This window comes from Tyto alba, unplaced genomic scaffold (genome assembly GCF_018691265.1).
Source record: "Tyto alba isolate M040663 unplaced genomic scaffold, T.alba_DEE_v4.0 Super-Scaffold_16, whole genome shotgun sequence".
NCBI classification, from domain to species: domain Eukaryota; kingdom Metazoa; phylum Chordata; class Aves; order Strigiformes; family Tytonidae; genus Tyto; species Tyto alba.
Genome location: NW_024881278.1, coordinates 27479747 through 27504868, shown reverse-complemented (window position 1 = coordinate 27504868; position 25122 = coordinate 27479747). Strand labels below are relative to the sequence as shown.

At 40.5% G+C, this 25122-nt stretch overlaps 1 protein-coding gene across 4 annotated transcripts in view; it reads left to right on the top strand.

Moving 5' to 3' along the window:
- DAAM2 (dishevelled associated activator of morphogenesis 2) overlaps positions 1–25122 on the top strand; it is a 228943-nt gene that overhangs the window by 89478 nt on the left and 114343 nt on the right. For all 4 annotated transcript variants that reach the window (XM_042789299.1, XM_042789298.1, XM_042789300.1 and 1 more), the window contains one exon: positions 13588–13790. In XM_042789299.1, the coding sequence (XP_042645233.1) occupies positions 13588–13790 (203 nt within the window). The remainder of the gene's footprint in view (positions 1–13587; positions 13791–25122) is intronic.

Genomic DNA, 25122 nt, shown 5'->3' with positions numbered 1-25122 from the left:
ATGACTTGGAATATATTCCCCAGGAGTCAGGAAATGATGATTTGGATGCTCTACTTTTGACTTTGCTAAAATCAGCTCAAAACGTCTATGGAGAAAATTAAATATTTGGGGGACTAAAAAAAAAATAAATCCTAGGTGCCCATTTGGCACAAATCCAGTGAGGGACATTTCATCAGAAGTGAACTGAGTCTGAGTTCTGCTTGGAAGAGTTGGTCTGTTGTTCCATGAGGTTACGTGCTTTCATAGGAATTAATAGGAGTCTGTTATACCCATGGAGAGAAAACTATACAGGCAATGTATGTTGTTCACTTCTCTGAGGATTGAAAGGCTCCTGTAAAATCTCTATAACCTGATTTCAATACTATGTTTGCCCTGAAACTACTGCCTTAATAAAATGAACAGAATTTTGAGTATACCTTCCAATATCTTTCTGAAGAGAAGGACAAAATGCTTCTCTTTCTATATTTTTTTTTTTTTTTTTTTTTTTTACCTGCTGACTATGCCTACTTAAATACAATTTTGGGGGGATTCCCTGGAAAAGGTCTGAAATAATTTGGTTTACAGAATATAAGACCCTAAATATCTGATAAGAAAGATATTTCCTCTGGAGTGACCTCAGCCTAAATATTTGAAGAACTGAATACAAGGGCATGGATTTATCTTCTTGAATGAACTATTGGCTGGTTGACCCACTGAAATTACTTCCACACCAAGGTCCTTCCACAGCACGAGACTTGCTACAGCATTCCCACAGAGCACAACATCCTTCCAGCAAGAAAACTGATTTTTCCTCTTGCCCTTTGCTCTATTTCTATGATAAGTCGTTTCCGTCTATTCAGTTATTTAGTAACTCAAGCTCGAATTTTGATCCTTAGAGATATGCCTTCAACTTAGAGAAATGCTTTCTTTGGTCCAGAGTGATCAGTTAGAAGGGGCAGAGAGAACTAGTTTCCAAGATATGGTCAGTGTTGGTTTCTCTCTATTAAATGAACAAGACAAAACTGCTTCCCAAGGTGGATCCAGTCCCAGTACTGAAGTTTTGTTTTGTTTTCATTTGGGCAATGTTATGTTTCATCCTGAGGTTTCTGAGGTGCTGTGAAAATCACCTTCTTGAAGGGCATTTGTTCTATGAGCAGCAGTTTTCTGGGGAACAGGTGATTTGGTGGTCATTGTGCTGTGATTTGATGATTGAGAACTCTTTCCCATGTAGTCATACTATTGCAATTTAAATGGAGAGAAACTTACTGTAGTAGTATTTCAGTAGATGCTGGAAGTGTGTCTTGCTATATTGATATGGATATGAAATGTGCTCTGGGAATTAAGGAGAGTTAATGCTGATAATAGTAGGCCCTGTAGGAGGTGAATTGTTTCCTTATCATGCATGACCTCTTAAAAATGTAGAAAATTTTTGCATGTTTGAAATCTCAGCATGAACAGGATATTCTAAGACCTTGTAGACTCGCCCCTGTCTAAACCATTTTTTTCTTGGAAACAGAATAATGTTCCTTAAAACTACTTCCTACACCAACTCCCCTCTCTAGACTTGAATTGCTTAATTTGTTTAATTCTGGTGTTATCCCAGTGGAGCTTTTTGTGATTAATAGCTGATAACACTGTAAACCCAGCACTAAGAACATTTCTTGGGCAGTAGCCATGTTTCTTACAGGCTGTGTTTGACTGATGTTCGGGTAGACAGAACAAGCATGAGTGAAGAGGTCATCCTGAAGAGTCTCTCAGTGGTGTGGGCTCAGTGTTTGCATTATACATCTGCTAGTTTATCTTCTTTTCAGAGATTCGGAGATGTATCCACTTCTCTGTACAATTTTCTCTGTTTTAAGCATTGCCAGGCACCACTGTCGTGTGGCGGACCATTTGCTCATAATATGAATGACTGTGGGGGGAAAAAAAAACAAAAACAAAAACATGGGGATTCAGTAGTGTTAGTGCTATTTTCATCTCATATTTACTGGTCTAACAGCCAATAGTTAAAAATTAGTGATAGGCTGGCAGCTTGCATGCAAATTGTTGGGTTATATATAATGTATTTCTGCTTGGATTTGCGACCCAGTCCAAATACATAGTTGGTCTTCATATTTCAGAGTTTCTGACATTTTGCAGTTCCCACTTATTTTGCCGAGTGGTAGATGTAATGTGTTGTGAAAAAACTGAGAGCACTGCTTTCTTCAAATGGGTTTCTGGGCATGGGGAGGGTCAAATACTGCTGCTACTTCTTGTTACTGGAAAGATTTTGGTACTTGTTGGCTGTCTTCTTTACAACAAATAGACAGTGTGGATAATGGCAATTTCAGTCTTTATTGAAATGGGAGATATTCTTGCATAGTATGTATTTATCTTCTAAATGTCCCTTCCTGACCAGGGCAGCAGAGCCAAGACCTGAACTTGGAGGAGGCAATGTATGACTGATTACTGCCTTTATCTGTGTATTCCATCCATAAATTTAAGATTTAAGATGCAAGAAAAATTAATGATTTAAGTAGGTTTTAAATATGCTTCCAAAGAGTGTGACAAAACAAACTGCAGCAGGTGATGATTTGGATAAAACCTTGTACAATCTACCAAATAAATCTGTGCTGTACAGAACTAGACACAATAAGGAGTGATATTGGTACATGTTCTGCAAAGACATACATCACTGGATATTTGCAGCCCTAAGGGGATAAAAAGGAAGTTCATTCTCTAATAGAGGGTAGACTTCTGTTGTATTTGTATACAATGAGCCTTCTTCTGAATCACATCTAAGGACTATGTACCCAGATCAAGTGGCTGTTTAGAAGCAGGGTTGATTTTCTTGTCTTTTTTTTTTTTTTTTCCCCACCAGTGGTGGGGAGCTGAGGGAATTTTATACTGCAGTCTGGTTTTCTGTGGAGTGTGTTCAAATCTTTGTCAACAAGATGCAAGTAGTTTGGGCTCAGAAGCTGAAAGAACTTGCTGTATCTTCAGACAGGCTATTGACTTGCTGTAGATTCTTAGAAGTCTGGAGTTGACTACCCAAGCGTCCTCTGTATGCAGCTTCTCTGCAGTTTTCTTTGGGTATCTGAGCATACATTTAAGCACGTGTCTTATCCTTGGGGAAGAGCAGTGTGTTGGTCAGTTCCAGTTCTAGGAACACTTCAGTACTTAAAATTTTCTTAATCATGAACAGTAAAAGGCCTTAACATGGGCATGACCTCTTGCCATGAGAATCCAGGAGACTAGAAATAGCTATCAGCAGCCTGGAGAAGGCAGTAGAATAGAGTTGCTACTGATTTGGCACAGGCACAACACCCTCGTTTACCATGTGCTCTAGATCACATGGATATGCATCTCTGTGTAGAGAAGATCCTCCCATGTGGGTGATTTAGCCAGGTTCTCCCTGTCCCTTCTTTTACTGCACTCTTTGTGACATACTTCTATTGGCCAAAAGCAAAGCACTCATTGACCATGCAAGGAAGGTGGCTGATTTTAGGTAGCGCTTTCTTTTCAGATCTTAATTGATTGCTACCTGTGTCACTCAGAGCATCAGCTCTGTGGACTTTAACTTAAAGATAGATGAGGTCTTGTTCACCTTAATGTCATGAAACACTTCGCAGCCCCAAAACCTAAAGCAGTAAGTCATGGCTCTGAAATCAGCTTTTGGTGTTGGTGTAAAGTCTCCTCCTGTAAATATTACAGCAGCCAGAGAATATATTTTATCTGGATGCCACTTAAAAATACACAGAGAAAACAACCCAAAATCATTGAGCAGAACTCTTGCCAAATATCCATTCTTCATGAAGACACGTTAGGTTAAAAGTTCAACAGTTTCACCAAGCTGCTGGCTTGGAGTTCAAACCTACTTGCGTAATGTTGAGGTTTCAGGGCATTGAACCCGGAGTATTCCTTGTCAGAATGTTGAACAAAAATAAAAATGCTGGAATAAGATGCTGCATATGACCTTTTCTTAACTTCATTTTCTAGAGTGAATTTATTTTTGGTGCCAAATTGACAACTCTGGAATCTGAACAGCTTAAAAAATAAGTATATAAAATCAATGACACTTTGACCCTGTCTGTGCCTTGACCTACGGAAACCATCCCTAAGATGGAGAGAGCATCAAAATCACAAGACCTGTTCCCTTTGTGATGCATCTACTGACTGTTTCTTCCAGTCAGTGACTCACTAAAGAAGCCTTTTAACTATCATCCCCATCAGTGACTTTTCAGTATATGGAACAGAACTGAGGACTACCATGTTTATTATTTACACGTTTAGAGTGACATGTAAAAATATACTGTACTTTGGCTGGGGCACTAAGTAGGAAGGTGGCAGATCTGCAGTCTGGAACCTGGCTTTCCCAGGTGGCATTGATGAACACTGATTTTGAAGAGATTCAGTGCCATCTGCAAAAACCAGGTGAAAGTTCAAGTGTCGTCTGTGTTGGATTTTTCCCCAGTTGTATCCATTTGCTATAAAGACTGAGTTGCTTCTTTGGATGAGAAAACTTCAGGAAAATTTTACTAGTGCAGGTAATTGATTTGCTGGTCAATAGCGAAGACAGCACTTGTGCACTTACACCTGTGGCTGGATTCCAATGGTTATAACCAAGGTATATTTCCAGTCAAGTTGAGCTTTAATGTCCTGTAGTAGCCCTGAATGCTGTGTTAGAATGGAAATCAATTTTGGTATGCTGTGGTGACATCGGACAACAGATGAAACATTATTCTACTAATTGTCTGAATAAGAAAACAGCATTTCACATGGAAATGAACTGGAGTTTGGGAAGATGTAATTGGGCCTTTACCATTTGTTTGTTTTTCTTGGAGCCCACTGGCCATTCTTACAGATTATTTCTCTCTCAGCAGAGGCACTCTAATGCCCTCAGCTGCTTATTTTGTCTGGAAAATTCAGGCACCCAGGATAACGATGACAACAGCAGCAACATTTTGACTCTCAAATCCCCTGGCAAAATAGTTACATCATGTCTGGAAATAATTGGGCAATGACAGAATGGAAAAATTACAATGACTGAAACAAGACAAGGACGCTCTTAGTAATGGGGTTTTTATGTGTTCATTCTTCTGAACACGGCAGTTCTTGGTGCTGCTGGGAAACTCTAAATTGACATCCCTTGTACCTAAACCACACTCTTCCCAGTAGAAATATTGGGGAGATTTCAACTTCCTAGACCAAGCTTTAGTACTAATCTGCCCTACCAGTATTCCTTGTCTTTTGGTGTAGAGGGTTGAGTTGGGGCAGCTTGTTCTTCAAATCACTCTATCCTTGGCTTCTTTCTTGAGGTGATCAAAGATTTGTCTCTGGAGTGTGGATGTTTCATCATTGGAAGCTAGTCTTATGAATAGAACTGACAGACATTACTGATTAGGGCCCATTTGAAACCAGTGACATTAAAGGCATTTCATACCATAAGACCTTTAAAAGGCACAGGACTTCATCTTCCGTAAATAATCTTCTGCATTAGAACTGAAACATCAGTGTGCTGGTACTGGCTGTCAATGTGTATGCCTGTTTGACTGATGTGATCATTTTCTATTTAATCTTCAGTCTATGGTTTCTTATATTGAATAAAGGCTTCATCTCACACTACAGCTTCCAAGGCGCTCTCCTGTGAAACTGCATCACAGTGTTGGACCCGCCACCAAAAGAAAGTAAAGAAAGTTAAGAGTCTAGCCTGGGCTCTGCTGCCTAGATCCACAGCTTGCAGTAAGGGCAGTTCAGACCTGCTCTGAAGGACACAACTTGGATTGTAGTTGTCCTGAATTCATGACCTTGAGATTACAGTATATATTTGGCAAGTCCTAAAAATAGCAGTTTTAACACCTGAATTCTTTCAAGTGAAATCTGGGGATTGTAGAGAGTGTTTGAAAAGGCTTTCTGCTGGATGGTCTTCCCCTCAGTTATGACTGGGTCCTGGGGTGGTATCTGTCGGGATTGTGGGATTTCTTTTCCCCCATGTTTGCTTTTATGTAGCGTATTTCCCACAGGCTCTTACAATCACAGTGATTTGAAGAAGAAGAATGACATAACAAACCAACCCATCTAGTGAAGATAATGCTGTGGTGTAGGGTAAATCATTGCATAAATTCCATTATTTCATAAAGCATAAATTTATCCACGCTGGATTTGTGGACACTGCTAAATGCTACCTCTACAGCAGGATCATTACTGGGGTGTGAACTGTCGTGTCCTGGCCAGATTCCAGCTGGGTGACTACTTTTTACTGACCTGCTGTTTTTATTACTATTTGTATAGTACCATAAGTCTATTTGGCACTGTACAGTAACTGATTTAAGCAGGCAGCTAAGACCCTACACAGGAGAACCTACAACTTCAATGCCACAGCTAGTACAATGGAGTACAATACAACAAAAATAAAACATACTGGTGGAATATAATACAACAAAAATAAAACATACACAAAGTGTGGAGCAACCTTTACATCTTGTCATGCAGTAATGCAGTAGGTGTCTTTTTCAGAATTTGTTTTCTTCTTTAACATCTACTTTAAAAAAAAGAGTAGTTTTGCAGTTTGAGGTATAGGAAGTTGGCTACTAGAAGCCATTCCAAGTCTCAAGAGTTGTCATGAAAGAAAGTGAGGATATTGCAATGGAACAGTGGAAAAAAAAGTAAAGAATAAAAAAGAATAAAATCAAAGCTGATAGAAAAGAAGGAAAGAGAAAACTAAGGCTAAAACTGGAAAGTGTTGCTCTTCCCTGCCTGAAGGAGAAGCTTGCTTTTTTTTTGCTTTTTTTTTTTAATAGAAGGGAATAGGGGTAATCTTTAGTGAGACATATGAATGGAACAAATGTGGTTCATAGTGAGGAAGACAGGAAAATTGATCTTGGTAGCAGTCCAGACTTTCTGATTGAGAAGGAAATGAAGGGTATCTGTAGATGTTACTGAAACTGCAGTGCTGCAACAGCAGAAAACTCAGAGGTAATAAGAGGAAGGGGGCAAGGAAAGAAAGACAGGACTCCAGACTACCGAACTCAAACCAGAAAACTTGCTTATTTTTAGGGAATGTTCAATCCCGTTAGATCCACCACTGTGGTGGTTTCGATTGTTAGCAAGCTTGCTTAAGTGTGGAATTAATAAATTAGGATGGGAACCTGGGGTACAATAAGCACTAAGCAAAATGTATTCCTGCCTCCAAAGTTGCTTCCTAGTAGGACATCTCTGCCTTCCCTCTTAGCCAAATATCTTGTGTGCTTAGACACTGAGGAGATGCAGGGTATACGTATTCTAGATAAATATTTAAGTTGTGAATTTTAATTGTTTTGTTTGCAGTTTAAGCTGCTGTGATCATATAGCCATTCAGAAATGTTAACAATGTGTAGATTTACTTGCATCTGAATGAGATGCAAGACTATAATTAAGACTCAGTTTTTGGTGTCTAGAAGGACAGATTAGTTTAGACTCTGCAAATTTTTGCATGGAGTCAGAGTTATAGTAAAATAATACATTTGTGAAAATAAAATAACTTCTTAGCAGGTAAAAGAATGAATGGGTTGCTTGGTCAGCTCAGTCAGGTATAGAAAATTATTGATGTGTACTTGATTAAAAGGTGGAAAAAGAGGTGTAAAGAAATAATGAAAGGTTACTAGCCAGATTTATGATATGGACCCTAACTGCTTTGTTGCTCTCTCCACGTTGTATTTTGAATCTTGATTTGACTGTTCCTTTAAATTGTCTTTCTATGGATACAGTTTGGATAGACAAATGGATTGGGAGAAACATGAGGAACCTGCTGTTATCTTTTTTCTGTTTTGTTTTGTTGTTTGATTTTTGGTTTTGTCTTTTTTTTTTTTTTTTTTTTGTAGAGTTTTTTCCCCCTCATTCTCTGGTAAAGACAGAGAAAGTGTTGCAAATTAATCTTTCAGAAAGGAAGGATCTTTTACAGTTCTTTAGCTTTATTTTTTGTTGATAAACAGGTATCAGGTGAGAGGTATTGGATTTGTGGCCATTAATAGAATGACATTAGTGATCATTAGCCATCCAGCACGTCCTGAGCATCCTTAAAGTATTAAACATATTTTTGACAGATATGTTGCACTAAGTAGGATCATGGATATAGTTACACCTGACAGTCTTCAAACAGCCCTTGCCTTTTCTCTTAGGATATAATTCCTAGGCAAATTATTTAATTTTTATTCATTTAAGTATTAATAAGGTATAATACTATGTATATAGCAGGAGACAATCTTTAAGTCTGTGGAATGCTTTGAAGTTCTCAACCGTCTCAGCTTTGATGGGATGGTGTGTAAAACAGACCAGAGCTGAGTGCCTGGGCTGGCTTGCGAAGCCCTTATGCCAACTTGAGATCTGCATCCTTGTTTTGATGTGTTGTGGGAGGGGAAAAATCCATGAGCTGACTTCAGAACGCACCGTGCGTTTCAAGCTGAGCTCTCTCCTCTGGTGGAACCGTTAAGTGTGGGACGTGGCTCGCTGGGACTGAGTGGCCATCAGTGCATAAGGCCCCCACTCATTTTCCACAGTTTTCTTTCCCATGATCTGTTGATCCATTTTGGGTCTGATGCCTTCCTGTCCAACATAGTAGGCAGATGTGCTCTTCAGGAAGGATAACCCTCCTTCCTGAAAGAGAGGTTTTAACTCTGTGGATTTTAAATAGTTGGTTATTTTGTTGCTGTTTTGTGCCCTGGAGACCAGGAAACTTCTTAATATGGTGACAAATCCGAACCAAGGAGCTGAGTTATTACTGCAGATGCAACAGATGTATTGCTTGCCTACTCCCTTTCCCCATCCCCCATTCTGCAATTGCCTTATTGCATCTGACATCCGTGACATTACATGTGATATACATGGAAAATTCCCATGGTAATTGGAACATGCCATGAAGCTCATAGTTTCTCCATCTGTTTACTGGAAAAGCAATGTGGTCCAGGGAACTGAGCATAGGATCAGTATGGAGCTCTTCAGCTTTACTCAATGGATATAATTTGACAGTTTTGAGCATATTTTCTCCATTTCATCATCAGTAAGTGACGATGAAGGTACCTATTATAATACCGTGAAGTTTTGGTGTTTTATTATTTAATAGTTGAATAGCATAGAGATCAACTTGGATTTGGGGGTGAGGGGTGAGTTGTTTTATGTTCCAAACCACTCCAAATTCAGGTTTCTTTCTACTTCTGTGATAACACAATTATACATTTTATCCTGTCATAGAGAAAGATAGAGATTTATGGGGAAATTAAAGTAATTTATTTTGTTTACTCTCCTGTTAGCATAAACCAGTGTGGTCAGTGTTTCATATCATACATTTAATAATCCTATGCCCCCCACTCAGGTGAGAGCTGCAGCTACGTTCACTGACATTCTGTGTCTGTTGATGATCAGTGGAGATTCAGCTCTTAATTTATTTTGTTTACTCTCCTGTTAGCATAAACCAGTGTGGTCAGTGTTTCATATCATACATTTAATAATCCTATGCCCCCCACTCAGGTGAGAGCTGCAGCTACGTTCACTGACATTCTGTGTCTGTTGATGATCAGTGGAGATTCAGCTCTAGAAGTGAGCGCATCAGTGTTTTACATTAATGCTTCCTTATGTTTTAAACTGGTTTTGCAGGACTGTGTGTGTTTAGTTAACCCACAGAGTTCTCTCTCTTCTGTTTTTTTCAAAGGTGATGATACAAAAGTAATTTTCTCTATTTAGTTACAGTTGTGCTCTGGCTGTTCACTGTGGTGAAGGACAGCATAGTGATGTGGAAACTGTAATAATCAGCTCTCTTGTACAGGAGAGCTGCTGGCATAGCAGTTGTTTCAGGTGTCTTATTGTTTGTGGAATGTTGTTTATTTAGGATATGTTTGCATGAAAATTATAATTTCTGAGATGAGAATGAAGAAAAGAGTGAGACTGAATAAGCAATTTAGAACCTGCAACTGAAGGAGAGTCCTCGTGCGCAGTTAGCATGGATCCCATCCCATATGGCTAAAGCTTCTGATAAGACTTGGAAAAATTGCATTAGCTTAATTATGTTTGGTCGCTGGGCCAAATGGTTTAAAAATGAACACGTACACCCTGCCAGAGGAAGAGGACGTTGTTATAATTAGACCTTGGGCAAAGTTCCAGACTGTGACTCCTGACCTGAGCCGAACCACAGATGGAGCTGGGAAGTGGGAGGGGGATTGCTCTGAGGAGCGGGTGTGTGGTTAGCTGTTAAAATGACGGCAACTTGCTTGTGTTGTGCAAAAGGGTAAAACAGTACAACTAAGAAAAGCTGTGGCAGGGAGTTGTGTGTAATAGTGGGATTCTCTCCAGAGACAGATTTCCCATTGATTCTCACTGGAGTTATATATAGAAATAGATAATGTTTCATTTTTACAATCACTTTACTTGCAAGAAGTTGAAAAGCAATAGAGTTTTTATTAGAATAAAAAACCCTATTTTTTGTTATTTTCATCTTTTTTTTTTTTTTTTTGGTAGCCATTTTGTTATCAATTACCACTCAGAAAAATTAGAGATGTTCTGTTCTTAACTTTCTTTGTTGTTGCCCCCTCCCGCCCCCACCCCATCCTTTGGAAGCACATTTTCCCCAGATTTGGTTCTTGACAAAGAAAAAGCAAAAGTCAGAGAAAGAAAAGGAAAAGATTATGAATTTGGAAGCTATTAAAAATGTTTATTTTCTTTAAAGCTGTGTCCACCAACAAAAATCAAGGAGTTTTAATTAGTTTTTAAATAGCATAAACAGTGGAACTTAAGTAAATGCCCCTCAGCATCCTCTGACTGGCAGGCTTAATCCTTAGAAAGACAGTGCTCTCACTTAGACATATCATTCGTTCATTCATCCAGTGATTCAATTCTAAAATACCTGTGCTGGATTCCTCTTTAGCAGTCCTCAATTGTTCTTATTTTAAAAGAACCTAGATACCTTACCTATCTACTGTTACAGTGTTGTAGTAGTACAAAAGTGCCATTTTACCCCTCTGTATCAGTATAATTTTCCTACATGCTGCCTATAGCTGGACCTGGAAAATGCCAGTGTTGAGTATGAGGTGTGCAGTAGAATGATGCTTTGTGAAAGTGAGGCAATACAAGGATACTGTTCATGTGAGCTCTGTGTGCGTATGCAGAGTAGTAAAAGCTGAGTAGCATTGCTGAGTTTCTCCAGTATGGATGCCAAGGAATGGATGCCTGTTTTTGTAAAAACACCACAGGAACAAGTATTAGCTTGTGTATTTTTCAGCATTATGTATGAAGAAGGCCTGGAGACTGATTGTTCACCTCTTGGGTGAACCTGCTTAAGGTGAAAGCTGAGTGATGAAATATCAGTACAGAGCGATCTGTGGTGCTCTGGCCGGGGCAGTACTTACCCTGTAGAAAATGTTGGCCTTCATATCCATTCACATAGTACTCATTTCCTGCTAAGGTACCTCTTTTGGAAGAGTGCTTATGAAAGTTTTGACCTGAGCTCATAAAGGAAAATTTTATAGCTCTATCACGTCACTATCTCAGCCAATTTGTCCAAGGAGGACTCATTGTCCATACCTCTGAGAATGCTGGTCCTTTGATGGTTGGTGAGGAAGCCTCTGGACAGCAGGACAGAACTTGGTTACGAGTGAACTGATGCAAATGTAGTTATATTGTATATAAATCAGGTTTGTCTCATTGATTTGAGTTCCCTCCGAGGTTTTGTCAAACCAGTGGGTTCTGGACTCATCCATGACTGGATTACCATAAAGGACACCGCACACAGAGTAGTGCAAGATGATGGTCTGTGGTGGACAAGTTCAGCTTTTTCTGAGGCTCTCTTGTGAAATCTTTTAAGAACTGACTCTCTCAAATCACCATAACTGAGAGAAGACAGAGGTTGCTGTGCACATCATTGTCCTAGATTTGAGGCCAGTTTTGTTTTGCTGACTAAACTAGCGTCAGAGACCAGTTCCAGGGTTAAGCTGGCCTTTGGCATCTACTTGTGAGAATCCAGTGTTCTTATGAATGTGCTTTTGAAGCCAGCATCACCCTGCCCTAGTAAGTCCTACTGAGACATACCACCCTTTGTGGATATGGCATGGAAAGCAAAGGGAAGTGGGAATGCCAGAAGACAGTTTACTACCTCACTTTCAACTGCATGAGAGTTGCAGCTGATGCCCTTCCAGCGTGTAAGAGAAGGTGACAGATAAATTAATCCCAGCACAAAGTAGGGCAGGTGATTCCTGCCAAGCACATAGTGCCACAAGGTTTAGATGGTTTGGGGGCTGTTTTTGTTGGTTTTTGCTTGGTTTTTCGCTTAAGTGAACATGCTGATTTCTACACAAGAAGTCCCTGGAGAGCTTCTGGCTGTGTGCAGTCTGTTAAGTCCCACTATGCAACTGCTGTCCTAAAGGTGTTTTTCCTAGCACAGCTACTTAGTCTCTACAAGAGCTCAAAGCAGCCTTGTTCTGGCAAGCAAACAGACCAAAGCTTTGTGGGGCAGGTTGGGGCAGCAGCTGCTCTGGTGACAAAGCTCAGCTGTGTTGCTGCTGATACAGCATCCAGCATCCTGTGGTTCGGTTCACCTGCCACCTCCCTCCCTGCCCTCTGCCCAGGCAGCCAGGCTTCACAACAGGCTTTAATTATTTACTCTCTAAGGATATGGCTTATTCTGCAGATTAAGTGAAAAAGTAAAGTCCTTAAAAAAATATAACACAATTAAGCCCCTGAGCTGTCAAACAACAAGTCCCTTAAAAGGGCAAAATATGTGGCTCTCTGTGGACTGCACAGATCCCTCCTTTCAAACTGCTGGCAGGAAACTTCCTGTTTGGATGGGCTGCTCAAACGGTGTGTGCTGAAATCAGTCACTTCCCAGCTCCTCCTTTGGGCCTCCTTTTGCCTCCCTTTACACTCCTGATACTGAAGCCCCTCAAGCCTGGGTCCTGTCAAGATGGCATCTGGCAGTTCAAATGTAAATCAGAAAGCATGCATTAGCACTGTGCAGTTTCTCCCCTGGATACATAAAGCAGCCCAAACTAGTTATGTGTGTTTGAAAATGGGATAGACAAAATGGTCCTACTGCGATAGTCCTGGCCATAAAGGGATACATGAGTGTTTGGAGGTCTGGCTCCAGAGTGGTGGAAAATTGATTTCTGCTTCATTTTTCATTGATTATTTTATTTTGACCAAATGGGATACCTTTGGAGAAGTCTTCCATTTATTCTGGGTAAATTCTCCAGTATATGCTTTTTGCTTCTGATACTTTGGTTCCTTTACTGTAGTAGCGAGAGAAAGGCCAATGCTGTCATATGATGGTAGCATTCAACCTTGACTACTGAGCATTACTGATAACTCTGCTTGCTGGGAAGTCCCACACTGAGTTCGTAAAACCTTTTCAGAAGCTCTGGGAGAAGTGATTCTACAGTGCCGTACAAGAACATGTTAATACCATATTAAAGCTTAGCTTCCTTCTCTAGTTTGAGTGTTTATTTTGCTCTTTTGTGTCTCAGATTCTTCTGTCCTCCTCAAGCTCTTACACCGGTGATAACAATTGTAACTGCAGAGAGCTGTACAGATATGACAGTCTTGTTTTCTAACTTAATGATTTTTTTTTTGTTTTGTTTTTTTTTTGTTTGTTTTTTTTTGTTATTCCTGCAGAACATGATCAGAAGATAGCATCATACACCATGATCATGGCCCCCCGGAAGAGGAATCGTCATGCGTTGGGGTTTCTTTGTTGTTTTGGAGGTAGCGACCTCCCTGAAATCAACCTCAAGGACAATAACCCCCTCCAATTCCTTGAGTTTTCTGTCCCAATCCCACCAGCAGAAGAGCTCAATGCCAGATTCTCCGAACTTGTGGTAAGTTTCTGCTGGCATATTGATATCTTTTAGGGGGTGGATGAATTCTTCCCTTCAAAGGAGGAGTTAAGGGAATTATTAGGGATAGGGAAAAAACTTCTGTGGTGTTTTTTTGTTTTGTTTTGGTTTGGTTTGTTTTTTTTTTTGTGGGTTTTTTTCATTCTTTTACGACCAATTCCTTGGTGGTAGAGAAGTGACAAATGACAGGATGGATGACAGTGGCACTGAATATAAGTACAACAAAATGCTTAAATATGCTTATTTATTCTCACAGCAGTATGCAATTCCACAGGTATAGGATTGAGCATATTAGAAAGAACCTCTTAAATTCTCTAGAGAATGAATCCCTGACAGTCATTTTCTTGTTAACAACTTTGGGATAAAATCTGCTATATAATACTGTACAGTGGAAAATCTTAGGGTTTGCAGATCTATAAAATAAGGGCTCTACTGTGCTGTTGATCAGTAACATACTGCTGATGAGGCATAAGAGTTGGGTGACCGTGCTAATTATGTTTCATCAGCCAGCTGCCTTTGAACCATGGAATGGTGCTGTTGCAGCAACAAACATAAACAGGAAGGGAAACGGTTAGTTCAGATGAACTTTGTTGTTTGCTTTTGTGGTAAATGTTGTGGATTCCAGTAGCAGACACTTGCTGTTCATGGCTGGCATCAAATGACTTTGCTGTCTTTGCCCTCTTGTTCAGCCCACATGCAAAACACAGGCAGAGGTCCTAAGGCTGTGCTGATTTGCAGTCTGCATCAAAAAGGTAATGCCCATTTGATGCAGCTGATTAGCCATCTCATTACCACTCTGAGATTGGAGGTTATAAAAAGTGGGGTACCTGTAAGTGTATATATGCCTGAGTGGTGCTACAGAAATGAGGAACAGAACAGAAAATATTAGATCTCAGAATTAGAGGAATTTACCAATAATCTTTCTACATTACACTTATAGCATTAGCCCAGTAAGCTCTTGTCCTTTACCATGGCTTCAGAGTGCTATAGCAATGAAAATAACCTTATAATTTGGGTATGCAAGTGGAGGTTAACATATGGGCAACTATAGTATGTCATACCAGACATAGGGACAATTATAGTTTGTCAGATCAGTGGTCTGACAACCTAGCCAAGGCTCCTATTTCAGCATGGGGCACAAAGCAGATGCCTAGGGAAGAATATAAGATGTGGCCATCGGATGGTCTTTTCTGGCATACTCTCCAACCCTCTAACAATTTTCAGCTCAAGGACTTCCTCAGCCAAGGGTGCTTTCTGTGTACATAGTAAATTGCTATGGATTTCTTTCAATTAACTGTTTACACCTTCCCTAGCACCCATGACAATATTTTAGCACTTGCGGTATTCTATGCCAGGGGTGTGGGAAGGAGTCAGTAGGAATAGCAGCTGTTTCAGGAAGAATACAGTGTGCAACAGCAGGGTCTACTTGCTTCTGACTAAGTAGCAGATGAGGAATCCCTCCTTACAGAGATAACTTACAAAATCCGGGTCTATATTGAAGTCAGTTTGCCTTTTGTGTGAGACTACTAGAATTTCTCTCAGAAAGTGCAACTGACTGCCTGTGGAGAATTCTGCTTGGTGACATTTATCTCTCATAAGAGTATAATCTGTAATCTGCTCTGCTGTCAATTTATTTCTGGATGCTGCTTAAGTATTGGTTTTCACATGCAAAGCTTTAATTGCTGTATCAAAGTTCACCTCTCTCCAATACCAAGATCCGTCAAAGCATTCAATCCAGCCTTCCTGAAGACATCAACAACAGATGTGCATTGCTCCTGAACTTGACTTCCTTACCTTTCGGTCATAGTGAAAGACCTGTTTTAGTTGCTGCTGGTCTTTTGCTTACTGAGAAGGGTATCAGTTTCTATGAGAAGTTTGAGAGTTTGTGGTGCTGTTAAGAGTGCTTTTAGCATTTTGGTTTGTGCCTGGCAAATACCGGTGTTCCATGTGCTCGTGACAAAACAGTTCACAGCTGCCTTATGGAAGTCTATTAAACCGTATGATTTATAATGTTTTTGGTGCAAAATTTAATGACAGTATACATGATGATCTGTAAAAATTTTTGGCCCCAGAAGTCTGTGAGTTGTTGGTTTATGCTCTAACATATTAAATGTGCTGACAGCCTGTAGCTAGCATATAAGTTTCAAACAAATGAAGCCACTGAAATGAAAATAGGTCATAATGATGTTCTTATATTTAATGATAGTATCCTAGCCATCATTACATGAGAAGTGAGCTGGGAGAGAAAAGTGCTATTTTTCAGAAGGTTAGTGGTGTGTAACGCCCATTCTTATAAAGCACTTGGATAGGATGGTGATGCATGTCTGTAGGAGTTCCTGAGTAAGCAGGTAACATGAGAGCAGTAAGGGCTTTATGAGTGAGAGAACCTGGGCTAGAAATTGGTCTGGCAGAATGCAGAATTTGCCTAGAAGGGCTAGTTTGTCCACAGGTCTGGATTAATGCATGTTCTACAAGACACTAAAATAAAACAGTCTACATCTGTATTGACAGCTCAGATGAGATTTTAATTGGATTTGAAAGATTCAGTCTGTAAATGCGCCAGTGTAAATCAGTGACCTGGAAGTGCCTGAGAGGTCTCTGTGCTGTGTACTAGCCTCCCCGCTGCTTATCTCTTAGGGTGTAGTCTGGGTGCACTTGGACTATATAAGAAAACGATTTGAGTGTAAAGCCTTTTGACCCAAATCCCCAAGTGAAATGATGACACCAACATCATCTGAGATCTGTAGTGAGAAGAGCATTTGTGTTAGCTCCCTGAAGCTGGCCCAGGGGGGATAGCCTCATCTTGCCATCTGCTCTACAAAGGGTATAATGAAACATTGGTGTGCTTGAATGAATTTTTAAAAGCCTTATTTTTCCCCTTGTTGCAGTTAAAATCTGGGGCATTTTCCCACAGAAGAGTTAATGACAAGAAGAGCTAAGCCTAGCTGTGCTGGAAAAGCCTCCCTTGTGATGAATTTTCCAGTCCAGTAAATATTCAGTGTGTTTCTACCTGCCTTTCTGGGGAAAATTGACATTTTGAGGGCCAGAAGCATGCCTTCTCTTGTTCTTGAGGTCCTTAAATTAATATAATGAAAAGTGAATTTGGAAATGCCCATTTTGCAAGAGGAAGGATTAGGAACGTCTTGGGATCCTTTATTTGTGATGGAGTCATAAGACCCCTCCAGAGCTTGCAAACTTGCTTGTGTAGACACCAGGCTGAGGCAAGTATAAATGTATGGGTTGCTCTGTTTGGGGGATGTACCTAGACCAACCAGCTGAGTAACGACAGCTGACTAACTGGACTCTGACCAAGGCAGTGGTTCTCAAATGACAAGTTGATGTGATTTCAGCTGAAATATCTTTTCTCAATGCTGTTTGACCAGAAAAACAGTTCTAGGATGGATCCCAGGCATTTGTGCTACTTGAAGCTGGATGCTGTGTTAAGGCCTCGTCTCCACGATTAGAAAATGAAAAGAGAAAGGGATACTCCTGATATGCGCCAAATTCAATCTTGATTTATTTCATTGGGAACATGTGCAGGGAGTAGATCTGAATGAAGACTATGGCTCAGGATGATTGGGTCTGATTTTGTCTGGGCTAAGACAGCAGAAGATGTACTAGCTCTGGGGCTGTCTGCTGGCAGGGATGGGACTAATGCAGTGGTGACAACAGTACAGGTAAATTCTTATCAGAAGTCTAGATGCGCAAGACACAAACTTCTGACCACAAGTTTTGCCCCTCAAAGGGCCACTTTCGTGCACCCAGCTGAAAGAGGACAGAACAGCTGGCTTCAGCGTCTCTCCTTCAATGAACAGGCAATGAAGAGAAGCCTTAGAGAGTGAGGTTTGTAAAGTGGTCCTGTACCTCATAAATCATAAAACTGGCCCTACCTGACTATCAAGGCTGTTCTAGCCAGCATCACTTCTGCTTTATTCCTCAGTCTCTCTTCTCAGCTGGCACTGTGTATGCTACCATGCGGTAAAGTGCTACTGCACTTGGTGGTCTATTCAGCAGGTGCCAAGCTGGTTTTGTGCCTGCTGGCAAAAAATGGCTGTGCTAAGCACATGTGTTTTCCCTTGTACAAATTTATTGACTGAACAGGAACTGCAGAAGAATCTGAAAAAACTATTGCAAGGCAAGGGGAAATAATTTTTTTCATGAAGCAACTTCTCCATGTCCTTGTTCATATTTGTTAGCAATAGTGTGTTCTCATCACAGTGAATTCTGATTCCTTTTGCTCAATATTAGAGTCCTGGACTCTTCACGTTGGTTAAAGATGGTGTGCTGCTTGGCTCTAAAGATTTTGCCATCTCTTACACCAGCAACCTGATCCCAGATGTGAACTCAGACTGTGCCAAGAAGGGTAACTTAAATGCTGGAAATTCAGGTAAAGGAGGAAAATGTAAAGAATGCTAGCACAGATAAAAAAGTAGTGTAAAGAGCTTGTGCTTTTGTTGTTTCTTCTTTTTGTTTCTTTTGTCAGTGGCTCGGTTAAGATGGTGATGGTGTTTGAGAAGGTAAAGTTCAAGATTGTCTATTTTAAGATGGAAGGTTCATGAGGAAGAAGTAGAGCTGTCTTTTGAGCTGCTGTTTTCAAAATTGATCATATTATTACAGCCTCCAAGCTTGAATGATAATATTCTTGTCTGAGTTACCTGCACCACATTAGATTCTTACACTGGGAAAGATTTGAGAAACGTTTACTGTTTCCTTCTCTCAGTCTTGGCTGCCTTTGAAGCATTCTGGTATTTAGCTCATGTGGGACTGGATTGTCCTGTCAGGGTTTATTTCTATTAAGTTGCATTTGAACCTGTTTCTTTTTTAGTTTTGGTTTGGTTTTTTTTTTAATTTTTCTTCCTTTTTCTCAGGGTTTCTAAATAAGAGGCTGCTTTGACTTTATAGATTCACAAAAGCTTTTTATCTGTATTACTATTTACCATCCTCCCAGGCTTTTCTAGAATAAAACTTTAGAGCTTATGCCACCAAAAGAACCTATTAAGCTGCATTATTTACAGTTGAGGAGCAGCATAAATACTTGTGAACTCTCTGTATTTAAAAACTTGAGATTTCTCCAGCATCTCTTTTGGCCCGCCTTCATGCTTCCTCTTGTCCTTTGAAATGACAGCTCCATATGATGCTTCATCATTCTTCAGTTGCCAAAAGAGGTAGGTTGCTGCTTGGGTGAGGCAACATACACTCTTTTCTCTCCCTCACTATCTCTGAAGAGATCTAGTTTTCTGACCCTACTGCAGAGCCCCAGTTTTTGTTGTAGAGAAGATGCACACAGAACTCCTATGTTTTCCTGTACGATGAGGCCACAGGAAATAAAAAATGTATTTTCCCTTGTAGTATTGCCTGAATGCAATGAAATGAAGAATGAACCATGTGCTGAATCTAGGGCTCTGTACTTCCCTCAGGATCAAGCACCTTCAGTGTGTTCAGCCCATGCTGGGAACCATGATTGAAACCTTAACCTTGGTTTCTGTCTGCAGTGCTCTGTAACACCAACCACAAGAACATGGAACTATGTCTCTCCCTGTTGTAACCCTAAATTCAACTCAGTCTCTCAGTTTGTCACCTCTGATCCCATAATATTTAGTAATGTCTTCCATGCCATCACAGTTGGCTTGATTTCTGAATTAAAGATGAGATAGCCCAAGAATCTAGCTGGAAGGTATGACAGTGACTATGACAATCAAGAGAAGAGAGAAAATGAGGGTCATGTTAATTCCTCCTCCTTCAGTCTCCTTGGAATAAGAGCTGTACAGAGGAACTCCCATGAAGGTAAAAAATATGAGGAGATGTGGCAGGAGAGTCCAAGCAGCAGAGGCAGCAACCTGGTAACCTCTGTATACTCCGATAATTTCTGTAATGGTGACTAGAACTTTAAGTGCCTTGTGCTACCTGAGGAAGAAGGATATCTAGAGCAAGATGCCTGTTGCTTTGCTATACCTTTTGCTCTTCCCTTTTTCCTTTGCCCTCTCCCACCACATGGGTCTTACTTGTTTTTTCTGCCCATTTAGCTAATCCCTTCCTAAGTAAATCAGTGTCTTCATCTTGTCCTGGAACAGAACTATGGAATTAGTGTGATATTTGCTGCTGTCACATACTTTGCTGCGTGCTCTTGATTTTTCAACTGTCCAGGCTAGTAACTGACAGCACTTTAGTGCCAGAATGATGAAGAATCTGAAAAGTGTTGGTTGGTCTGCTCTGAGCACGAGCCATCCACGTGACTGGTATCTTTGCTAATCCTCTCAGGACAGATTAAAAGGAACAGTAGGGCCACTGGGACACATTTCTAGTAGCACTGGATGAAGTGATCAATAACAGAAGGTTTGTGAAAACTGCCTATTTTCTTACTCTGTGACATCTTTCCACGTCTATTCCTTCTCTACCTTCACAAAGAATAAAATTCAGTGATTATAGTCTCTCTTACCAGAGGAGAGAACGTTGAGGAGAAAAGAAGGAAATGTTAATGTTAAATGATATTAAGGTGCATCATGGAAGTATCTGAAAATTCATTTATTTATTTTGTCAGAGGAAGCAAAACAATTTCTGAGCAAGGCATCAGATTGGAACACTCTGGATAACACACCTTCATCAAGAGCCACAGGGACATGCGATCCAAACCTTAAATAACTGTAGTAGCAGTTCCCACTGCAAACAGCTGACTTGGAAGTAGCAAGTTTCCTTCATGCTTAGTTCTCCCTTGCAGGCTGTTTAATGTAATGGATACAACATAAACCTCAGATGAAAACTAGGCTTCACCATATTGTATAAGTACTCCCATATATCACCAGTCCCACTCAAGCTTGCCAAGTCCTAGCTGTGTCAGTGTTCATGAGGCCCCTCTTTGGCTCTGCAACCTGCAAGAGTATTTATGGGGTAAAAAGTACAAGGAATGCCTTCATTGTGGGATTTCATGTGAATTTAGACTGCCTTTAAACATTAGTATGCAGACATAAGAGGGCATCAGCCGTGTTTGTGTTTGTTGATGGGCCTGGAGAACAAAGTTCTCTATTTCTCCCCCAGTTCCCTTGTAGTACTTCTGGGGAACAGATATGCAGAGTTACCTGTTCCAAATCTTGGCTCCCAGTATGGAGCACCACCTTCCCAGAAGAGTATCCTCCATGTCTGAAGCTTATTTAGTCCTTAGTTTTTCACTGAAAGTTTGTGGCTTAAAGACATGCGTTTTTTAACTTCAGATCCCAAATGTGTGTTGTGTATTGATAACACTATTTAATCACATTTAAATTTAGACATGTTGCCAAGATTTGAGTATTTCAGTTTCAAATTATCCGTCTCTTGAGTAATTCTATCCTCTTCCTGGATTCTTTTTAATACAGGGATTTAATTTCTATGTCACTTGCCCTGCATATAAACTATAGTTTGCCTGTCTTTGAGTTGTTGAACAATGCAAATTTCTCTGCAACCATAATTTAAAAGTGCCTCTATGCTGTTTTGCCCATAAGAGGAAGTTCTTTTATTCCCTGTGCCCATCCCCTCTGTGCTTTTCTGTAATGAACGATTGTACCTAATCAGTCAGGAAGGTTGTGTAGTGCCAAATGCAATCAAGATCTGGAGACGTCTTTCATTTTTATTTGCATATGATGAGCTCTGACTCCAGCAAACTGGGAGGCTTTGCTGGCCATGGCTCAGTGGAGACTCCCCACCCCAATTATTGCTTCCTTTCTTGCACTTAATGGGAATGCAGCAGTGGAGGCTGTAAGAAAATACTGATGATGAGACTAAGATGGACTTTTCATAACCAGAGGATCATATCCAGGAAGGCTTATCACCACCATATGAAAAGACGCTGTCTCTGAAGGCAGAAAAAAACAAGGCTTTGAGGCAGCAGATTGCTTTCCTCGCTGATGGAGGCCAGGCCACAGGAAGTTTCCTTTCTCTTGGGTTAGTTTATAGTTGTCAGATTAACATTTTTCATGCACTCAGGTGCACTTGTCTTCTATTATAATAATGGCAAAAGTACTGGGTGGTTTAGGATTTCTGAACCAATTAAGGGACTGAGGATTGGGAAGCTAAAGCTCTTCATGGTGTCATAGTCTATCTAGTTATGCACAGATGTTCCTCTATGTCCAGCACAGTTTGTCAGTCCAAGTTTATACATATCCAGAATACCTTATTTCTATTTCTTCCTGCCCTTCAAAGAGACATTTTTCATAAAGTCAGATCTGCTTTACACATGCCCCATGTGCAATTCATGTGTATAAATCCCTGATTTTAATGCACACGTCACTACAAGCAGCTTTCTATAGTTACTCAAGTCCCAGTACATAAGATATATTACATTTTAGGCTTTGCGGCAGAGACACCCCCCCTCCTGCAGACACTCACCTACATATGGAGCCCTGTGACAAGGACAGGCTGGTGGCACCGAGTGCAGCACCAGCACTTTCCAGGCTCCTTTCCAGTAGGTGCAGCTGGCTGGCAGCTCTCAGCTCCCTGGCCAGCTGTGTGAGAAGCAGCAGTCACTTCACTGCAAACGTGTGAGATCCAGATGCTGTGAGAGGAGCACGAGATGGGAGCCAGGTTTCACACCCTGTGTCTGAGAATCAATGGGGTTGTGTAAACAAATGCAAAACCAGACCTGGGCTTAACATGCCAGATTTTGGGTGTGAAGAGGCTGGGGGTGTTAGCAAAGTACCTGTGTAGTTATAAGGCTTTTGTGCAGGGATACACTGTTTTGTAGATCTTGTTGCTTTACTATAAAACTTATGGACAGGTCATTATCTGATGTAGGGCAGTTCAATTCCACTGAAGACAGTAGTGGATTTATATCATCCTACTTTGCCTGAAATTTGGCCTGTGTGGTATTTTCTGTGTCTGTGGTAATTTCTATCTTCTGAATATCCCAAGCAGAGTATACTGGCTGCCTTTCTGAAAGGTGGGGAAGGTTGTGGTCATGGTGGAAATACCTGAAGGGAATGTTTGCGTGTTTTCTGCATATGACTGACTTAGAGTAGACATGAAAGTCCTACCTGATGGACTACATGTTTTTAACAGGATAACCCTGATATTCCCTGACTGAGGAAATGCATGTAGTCCATCTAGGGCATAAGAGGAAAAGTACTGGATTTTGGAAGCATAGCAGATATGTAGCTTGAGATGCAACAAGAAGGGAAAGAACAGATCTTGCCACTGGAGAATGGATGTGCTAAGATGTCAGTCTGGTATCTTCCCTCTACTGAATGCTTGGAAGCTGTCATGATATCCTATCCCCTAAACCACAGATAGGCTGTGTGTGTTTACTGTTCAGAACTCTTGTGTCCACATGTTTCTAATACCTTATCAGTTGATTTGATAACACTACCTTGTTTTGGCATAGCTGCAAGTGTTAGGCAGCCTTACATAAAAAGAAAAAAATAACATAAAGCTATACTGTGACCTTTTTCCTTAACAAGATATCATTAATATTTGAATGGTTTTTGTGTTTCACTGTGGTTATACTTTCTGAATTGAGTCTGAAGGGTGCTGAAGTAATAAAACACTGAGATGTTATTGATAGCAAGAATCATACTTGCTAGCTGGATCAAATTAATTTATCTTTATTTCAGCTTTCAAGGAATTTTCCAGCTCCACTTGGATGGATACAGAGTAGACAATTTTCTACCTTCCTTCTAGAATTGAACTAGTATTCTCATATAGTTCCTGCCACTTTGATGCCTGATGACTTAAAGGCTCTGCCCTCTCCAGTAGAAAAAGAGCCAGCAGCAGCAGTGCAGGGATGTCCTATTGCTCCACTGCTTTGAAATGGCTTCTCTGAGTATGATTCCTTCCCTTCTGCAGTTTCTATCATTTCTTGACTTCTATTTATTAGCGTCTTACGTTGTTCAGAGCTGTATTACATGATTTATAAATCTATTAAGACCTTATTGCTCACCTAGAGAGGATATTTGAGTCTAAACTTGCTCTGCTGAGGAGAGATGGGAGACTGTTATGAATTGGGTCAGAAAGTCATTTGGGATGAGAAAATACCACCTGGAGATACATATGGGAGAAATGGCAGGGGAAAGTACTACATCATGCAAAGAGCAAGATGGCCAGATTGTAACTGGAGAGGAGATTGCAATAAGGAAGAACAAAGTTTTCCAAAGTGTTGAAGAAAAAGACACAACAAATTAAGTAGTTGTGGTGCTGAAGGGAGAGCAAAGACAGTGTTCAAAGTTGGAAGTGATATGGGATGAATACTAGGCCAAGATGGTCTTCTGGTTATGCTATTGGAGAGAGAGCTTGCACGCTGATGAAGGGAGGTTGAATGACAGATGTTTGTTTCTTCTGCAGCTCATCTAAGAAAGGCCAGATCTGAGACGTTGTAGGAGGTATGATTTGTAATTTAACTTGATTTGAGCAAGAAAGGGGGAACCAGGTTACTGTGATGATGAAGACCTTATAAAATTTATAACAAAATAACAAAGTAAAGTAACCACTTGAAGCTGGGGAAGGAGTGAAATTTTCCAGTGAGAAGGAAAGGTAGTGATAAAGGATGGGGTGCAAGTGTTTTGATGGATAGGAGTTACCCCTTCTGAGGTAGACTGTAGCTGGATATCCTGGTTTCAGCTGGGATAGAGTTAATTTTCTTCCTAGTAGCTGGTACAGTGCTGTGTTTTGGATTTAGTGTGAGAATAATGATGGTAACACACTGATGTTTTAGTTGTTGATGAGTAGTACTTTTCTTAAATTAAGGATTTTTCAGTTTCCCATGCTCTGACTGCAAGCAGGTGCACAAGAAGCTAGGAGGGAGCATGGCCAGGACCCGAACTAGCCAAGGGGATATTCCGTACCATAGAACGTCATGCTCAGTGTATAAACCAGGGGTAGTTGGCCAGGAGGGGCCGATTGCTACTCAAGCATTAGTCAGTGGGTGGTGAGCAATTGCATTGTACATCACTTGTCTTTTCTTGGGTTTTATTTCTCTCTCTCTTTTTTATTATATTATTTTTTTATTGTTATTATTATTATAATAATTCAATTATTAAATGGTTCTTATCTCAACCCACAAGTTTTACTTTTTTTTTGATTCTTCTCATCTCACCGAGAGGTGGGGATGGGGTAGGCAGGAGTGAGCAAGCAGCTGCGTGGTGTTCAGTTGCCAACTGGGGTTAAACCACAACACTGGGGTTTAGAAGGAGCTGTTAACAAAATCGGATAATTGAATGGAGAAGTAGATAACCATCATGAAGGATCTAATGTGTTGACTCAAATTGACTGGATTTGCTCATCCAGTAGCAATTCATATCAGATATAATCATTGCTTGGATAGTCTATCATATAGCCTGAAGGAGAGTGGGGGAAA